Below are 7,459 nucleotides of genomic sequence, written 5' to 3'. Positions count from 1 at the left end.
ATTTCCGGGAGTTTTGCAGTCAGTCTGTTTGAGTTTTGTTGCTGACCATCTCCATCCCTTTCTGACCACAGTGTACCCCTCTTCTGATGGCTGCTTCCAGCAGGATAACACACCATGTCACAAAGCTCAAATCACCTCAAACCGGTTTCTTGAACATGAACAGTGAGATTGCTGTACTCAAATAGGCTCTGCAGTAACCGGATTTCAATCCAGTGTAGCACCTTTGGCACACAGTGGAATAGGAGATTTGCATCATGGATGCGCAGCTGACAAATCTGCAGCAACTTCATGATGCTATCTCATCAACGTGGACCAGAATCTCCGAGGAATTTTTCCAGCATTACAGCAGCTCTGAAGGCAACAGAGGGTCCAACACTGCAGTGGCAAGGTGTACCTAACAAAGTGGTCAGTGAGTGTAGAAGTACAAACAAACCCTAACCCTAAACTGAAGGGCCAACAAGAGCACAAACACAAATAAGAGTGACCCATGTTGTTCCACATATTTCTGCCACTGTCCAAGGTGATATGCAGACATAGGTCTGCAAAGCTCTGCGTAGGACCACTGAGCCGCTGCACTGACATCATCTACTTTCTAGTTTTTCTTCTTTCAAAAGTTATGTTGAATTTTATAACTGACATGTCAGTCTGATCAGTAAATTAACAGCCAGCAAACTTTCCCAGCGTGTGAGACTGCAGTGAAAACCAGAATGTCTGGCAGATGACTGACAAACAGAGAAATACCAGATAAAAAAAACAAGACCCGAGAGACCCTCGAGCTGAAAAGGAAAGAAAATTTCATGCTACCTTCAGTGTCCACAAATAAAAGAATTTAAGGAGAAATATGGCCGAAATGCCGCTGCACCTGCCACCTTTAGATAGATAGATAGATAGATAGATAGATAGATAGATAGATAGATAGATAGATAGATAGATAGATAGATAGATAGATGGATGGATGGATAGATAGATAGATAGATAGATAGATAGATAGATAGATAGATAGATAGATAGATAGATAGATAGATAGATAGATAGATAGATAGATAGATAGATAGATAGATAGATAGATAGATAGATAGATAGATAGATAGATAGATAGATTTGTATTTTTATTCATTCTGTTGCTCATTTGGAAGTGCACAATTCTGGTATTTCCAGGGTTAAAGGTTTGATTCCCTCTGGGGCCACACATGCTTAAAAAGGGCTCACTCATGATAATCTAATGTGGCTGAGATAAAAGCATTCACACGTCTCTTTTTCCGTAACTGAACCCAGCTACAAGCCTTTTATAGCACAATCGATGGGGATAGGCGTATATATCACAAATGAATATAAATATTTGGATCTTTTTTGCTCATACCATTTGGCAATATTACATCTCAGCACTTGCTCTCTCGCTCATAAATTTCCATCTCTCCCATCCCTACTCTCTCGCCGGGTTTCCCACGGGAGGTGCCAGACGGCCAGTAATTTGGTTGTCTTGGCTCGTCTGGAGTAACACCTGCCCCCTCTCTGGGGAGGGAGAGAGCCTTTCAGCCAAGAGCACACATGTAGGCTACCACTGCCTTTAGCTGCTGACCATTGGGTCTGTGTGTGTGTCTGAGAGAGTGTGTGTGTGGAGTGGACTGTTTCCTTCTATGAGTGTGCACTTGTTTTATCATGCACATGTGCAAATACACACAGTTTGTGTGTGTGCATGTGTGTGTACAGTAGGCTGAGTTTTCATCTGTATGCTAAACTGGATTTGCACTTGTTTCACCTTTCAGTGTGTGTGTGTGTGTGTGTGTGTTTGTACATTATGCAAATTTTTATGTGAGTAGGCTAGTGTGTGTGTGTGTGTGTGTGTGTGTGTGTGTGTGTGTGTGTGTGTGTGTGTGTGTGTGTGTTTATGTGTGTCAGAGCTCAGAAAGCATCTGAAAGCTTGCATTACATGTGTGCTGACTGATTTGCATGTACACTTATGCCACTCTGCTCGTGCGTGCATGCGCGTGCGCGTTTATGTGAGTCTGACGTCATCCGGCCAATATCCATCATTACGATCTGCTGAATATTGACGGTGGATAGGAATATGTCATAGTTCTCTGTTACATTTCAAAACCAAAAAAAAAAAAAAAGAACTTTAGTGACTTTATTTAAAAAATATTTCAAAACAGAAAACCTTTTATTTTTTTAAGTCTTTCCTTTTTAATTAAAAATAACACCGGAAAATATGAAAAGTTTGTCCATTAGAAACCAGCTGTCACACAATACCTCTACTACAAAAGATCTGCATAAAGCAACAAGTAGCCTACACAACCCTGAAGAGACAAAAAATCTTTGGATAGAGGATATGTTTTTTTTTTCTTTCACTATAAAATTACTTCTTGACTTTTTTTTTTTCTAATACAAAGCAGAGACAAATAAATAACCCAATTAATAATAATTAAAAAAATCAAATCAGCACATTGAAGATAATATTTTTTCTCCAAATAATAATTTTTGGTTATAGCAAAATAAATAAATAAAATAAAACAATATAAAGAGGTTCAGCTCTGACTTTTATCCCCTTGGTGGATTGAATTGTTTAACAATTCAAACCACCAAGGTTTAAAAAAAAAAAAGAACAATTTCAGCAGCCCAAACCGTTTTCACCGAGCGACCTCTTAACGCAACAATTTAGGGAAACAAATTCGTGGGGCCACTGAACCCCATCTTGAAGTGCTTATCGTTGCTGTCGATAGACAGCGGACATTAAAAACAGAAGAAAATAAAAGACATCGAACATACATCAAACGAATAAGTTATGCTATGGATTAACAGAAAGTGCCATTTTTGAAGAACACCACCACTTTCCAAGTTCAAATTCACAGCCTAAAATATAGAAGCAACAAACCATATACATTTATACAAAAAGACGGCAGCCTATGATATCAACATAAATAAATTAGCCTTAAATATCAACACAATTAAATAAATAATTCCATACACTTTCAAAAACAAACATGATTAAGGTCACAATTTTATATGTCATAAGTGGCACTTACGCATTGAATTTTTTTTTTCTTCCTTTATGGAAAATCTAAACTAGATCTAAAGCAGCTATCTCGTTTACATCCTTCCAAAAAAAAAAAAAAAAAAAAAAAAAGACCCCCAGTGTTTGTTTTGTTCAACCTCAAAGTGACGCAGCGAGGGGGGAGCGTTCAGAAATATATTCATGATATTAGACGGGATTAAGCTAATACCGTTTTAGATGTTGATTAAATGTGAAATGAAGAATTAAAAGAGCCAGATTCTTCTTGAAATCATTATTTTACAGCCCACGCATTTTTTTTTCTTTCTATCCTCCACTACATCACTTTTGGGAAGGAAACATGAATGCCTCGCGGGGCTCTTCCAGCCCCCCGCGCCCCACCCCACCCCACCCCCATCATCATCATCATCATCACACACTGAATATCGGAAAAAATAATTCTCATTATTGCATCCAGCAGCTCAAACAGCTCGCAGTGAGTGATCTTGACTGAAAGTTTAGGCTTTCCCACAACTTTTTTTTTTCCCCCCACCGCTGCTACTACATCATTCAACACTGGACTCACACTGAAGGGCTCAGCTCAGTATGAGGTATGGCAAAGTCTCAGCATCCGGGGGGGAGGAGATGCTTCAGTTTGGTTGGAGATGATGCTGAACGGATTTGGGGCTGGAATTGGTTGGAGTTTGTAGGTGATTTTTTTTTTCCCCCATAATTAAAATAGATTTCAGTTTCATCAAGGCAACATTGTGTCACAGGTGTTGGACACTCTACATCAACCAATTCAACCAAAAATCAACATTTTGCACGCTGCAGTAAAAGTCGTGATTGTTTTTATTATTATTCATATTATTGTAAAATTCCTCATTCCTTTAATTTTTTTTTCTTTTTACTTTATTTACTTTCACTTTATTCAAAGTGGTGATTATGCTGTTGAAAACCAAAATAAACCTTATAAAAATCCCCTGCATCACTCCACCTTAACTGCTAACCTTGCCATACCCAAATAACTCCCAGCACGCTTGCTTGAGTCCAGTCTTCCTCGTGTACGTGCGTGGAAGGCGGAGGGGGTTCACTTTTAGACATCCAACACATGATTGAGATAGGAGATGTAGCATATAGCCAGTCTGAGGATCTCAATCTTGGAGAGTTTCTTGTCTGGGGGCAAGGTAGGGAGTAATTTCCTCAGCTCCGCGAAGGCCACGTTGAACGCCTCCACCCGGATCCTCTCTCTGGTGGCGTGGGCCGAGCGGTACTTGGCCGTCGCCCTCCGCCTCCTCCTCTTCTCCTCTCTGCTCAGGGGCTGCTCGGCTTTGCATTTGGCTCTGTCTTCGATCTCCGCCGGCTCGTCCGAGGCGCAACCGGCCGACTTCAAACCGTTGAGCATCGTCTCCGGGTCGGACTGAGTCCAGGAGAGGTCCGCCTCAGCCTGATCCGGGCTCAGCATCATTTTTATTCTCTGTTGGTGGGCAGTTCTTCTTAAGAACCTATGCACGGGCAAAACCAGTCATTAAAACGCTGCTTTTTAAATTATCTAAAAATATAATTAACTACATACAATCCAAGGGCAATCTCAATCTAGATGACCCCCCCCCCCCCCCCCCCCAAACTTCTCCCCAGAACTCCAATCCATTCTGTGCCTATTGCATAATACCATTAAACTCCATAAATAATAAATGGCTCAAAATCCGCGGTTAACTCGTTAAAGCTTTAGGCCTTAAAAGGAGTCCAACAATTAGTATAAAAGCAGAGTTTTCCAAGTGCCATATTTAAAAATTTGTATGTAAATACTGTTTTTTAAACGATGAATGTCTTTAAAAAAATAATGATTTTTTTTTTTAATTTAAGGAACAAACTCTTTTTTTTTTTTTTGCGAATTACCATAATCAGAATTGGCCATCTGTCACAGTGTGATGAACACATCTGCTTGGCTGAGGCCGGAGCGACTTGACAGCATGGAGGCAGAAGACGGTAAAAATAATGTTGACATCTGCTGGACCTGAAATTATTGGATCCACTGAGTTTTTTTTTTTTTGTTTGTTTGTTTGTTTGTTTTTGTTTTGCTTAAAAAAAAAAAAAAAAGAACAACGAGAGTAAAACAGTTTTTGGAGCCACATAAAGAAAAATAGATGGATGCCGGGTGCAAAAAATTAATAAAACTGGGAGGAAAATTTGAATTTGTTTTTTTTTTTTTTGAAAGCGTACCCCCCCAAATCACCACCACTACGACACACACACATACACACACACACACACACACACACACACATATCTGAGACTCACCTTGACAAAGAGTTGGAGGTTAATTTTTTTTCTTGTTAGGAACTAAAAAGACGCTCTTGAGCGGAGCCTCAACTCCAAATTAACTCATATTCCTCCGGCCAAAAAAAAGCATCAGATGTTAAAGAGGAGAACATTCAAAATCAACTCAAAGAAACGATTTTTTTTTTTTTAGGTACTTCTTTGACTTTTCTCAGCCGCGAACTTGCAACATGGGAATCACGCGGGGGTCAAACGTCAAACATGGAAATGTTTCTGCTGATCAAAAACAGCCGCAAGTCTTGAGATGATTTGGTCGCTCGATTTGGAGAAAAAGAAATGATAATAATGATTGTGGTGATGATGATGATGATGATGATAAGCGGGGATCAGTCAGCCCCCTGTATGATCCCAGAGATGGTGAGACAATAGAGGAGATGGGCTGATAGCGGTGAAAGTGCAGCCAGGGCTACTCGTCCATCCGCCTGTGGAAGATGGGGATAAAGAGGGATAGATAAGCGAGGCTCTCCCGTGTCAGGAATCAGCGGATCGGAAGGCGGTTCGCAGATAATCCCCCCTCTCTTTTCCTTCTTCCACCGAGTGTCATATGCGAGATAAGATCCAAACGATCTCGACTAATAAAGGCTCACTTCATGGACGGAGGGGATGGAATATATTTGAAGAATGGTATTGTCTAACGCCGCCCCTCCCTCCCTCCTCTCTCACCCCTCTCTCTCTCCTTCTCTCGCTCCTCCTCACACACACACACACACACACACACACACACACACACACACACACACACACACACACACACACACACCTCCTCCCTCTCTCCTCACGCCCCTCAGCCCCTCAAGCGGTCTCCCTCCCGTGGGAGTAGTGGGCAAAGGGAAAGCAGAGATGTGTGCATGATAAAGGATGAAAAAAAAAAAACAATACTTGTCTATGTTGTGAGTTTATGCACGTGTTCGCGTTTGTAGTGAATAGTAATGCTTATAAATATGTGTATATATAATTTTTTCAATGCAAATGCAGAGGGAAGGGGAGCGGGGTTTTCAACTTAAATGTGACGCACGCTGGTAAAGAAATCCTTTTTGATTATTATTCTGGATTTTTGAAAAGTAGAAACCTTTTTGTAAAGTGGCAAAAATAATAAAACAATTGTAGGTTTTTCATATTTGTTGTATTATCTCTGTCTAGTTAAACTTTTTGTGTGGTTTTAATCCTGGTGGTGCACACTGGGTGACATGGGTGGGACTTAGATTTTCCTGGATAACACACCTGAATGAGTTTCATCCCATGTTTTTAAGTGATTTATTGCACTCGTGATTATATAAAAAATGTCTCTGAATCAAGACCAACAAGAACAAAGTCATCAAACTTTTTATGTTTTTAAAATTTTTTTTAAATCAGATTTGACAGCTGATTCCACACATGTAGTTTTTTTATTTGCCATCTACTGTTCAAATTAAAGTAAATTTAAATAATGCTTCCAAACGACTGCCTGCAGGTGTTACCATGAATGCTGCTTCTGGGAGGATTTTGCTTTAAACACTGATATTAGAGAACAGGGAACAGCCTGTACATCATTTACTTTTATTCAAGTTCAGCTCTTTCCTGTCCCTGCAAACGAAGAGAGATGGAAAAAACAAACGGGATATCTAGACACACAATAAAGATGGATGCAACAGCTAACTCCAGACGGATTTCAAGGCGGAGATTTATCTCAGGCTTACAGTCATATGATGTTTTTGGACTAGAATATTTTTATTTAAGCACCAGGAATGCTCTTTTTGTGTAAATCATCAAGATTTACTCACAAGCACTTGAGAGTAAATCTTGAAATCAAGAAAACTTGATGGATTCTCTTCTCTTCTCTTTCTCTTCCTCTTCTTCTCTTCTCTTCTCTTCTCTTCTCTTCTCTTCTCTTCTCTTCTCTTTCTCTTCTCTTCTCTTCTCTTCTCTTCTCTTCTCTTCTCTTCTCTCTCTTCTCTTCTCTCTTCTCTTCTCTTCTCTTCTCTCTCTTCTCTCTTCTCTTCTCTTCTCTTCTCTTCTCTTCTCTTCTCTTCTCCCCATCATGCATCTCTGTGCCCGGTGGCACCACCAGCGTCAGGTCAGAAGGGCATGGTTCCAGAGGAGGAGCAGCGGCCAGTAAGTGTGGGGACTAGCTGCGCCTAACGAGGTGATTAA

The 7,459-nt window shown here is 40.3% G+C and overlaps 1 protein-coding gene across 1 annotated transcript; it reads right to left on the bottom strand.

The window, feature by feature from the left end:
- Positions 1–3,413: 3,413 nt before the first annotated feature.
- On the bottom strand, positions 3,414–5,912 carry nhlh2 (nescient helix loop helix 2). The gene is made up of 2 exons (XM_030751245.1): positions 5,291–5,912; positions 3,414–4,494 (listed from the first exon to the last, which is right to left on the bottom strand). The coding sequence occupies exon 2, from the start codon at positions 4,455–4,457 to the stop codon at positions 4,086–4,088; it is 372 nt and encodes a 123-aa protein (XP_030607105.1). The 5' UTR covers positions 4,458–4,494; positions 5,291–5,912; the 3' UTR covers positions 3,414–4,085.
- Positions 5,913–7,459: the final 1,547 nt, after the last annotated feature.

This window comes from Archocentrus centrarchus, chromosome 2 (assembly GCF_007364275.1).
Source record: "Archocentrus centrarchus isolate MPI-CPG fArcCen1 chromosome 2, fArcCen1, whole genome shotgun sequence".
Taxonomy (NCBI): Eukaryota; Metazoa; Chordata; class Actinopteri; order Cichliformes; family Cichlidae; genus Archocentrus; species Archocentrus centrarchus.
Note: the sequence above shows the minus strand (reverse complement) of the source record. Positions and strands in the feature narration are given on the sequence as shown.

Bases quoted from the DNA above. Each gene is read 5' to 3' on its own strand.
- nhlh2 (XM_030751245.1), bottom strand. From the start codon at position 4,457: ATGATGCTGAGCCCGGATCAGGCTGAGGCGGACCTCTCCTGGACTCAG.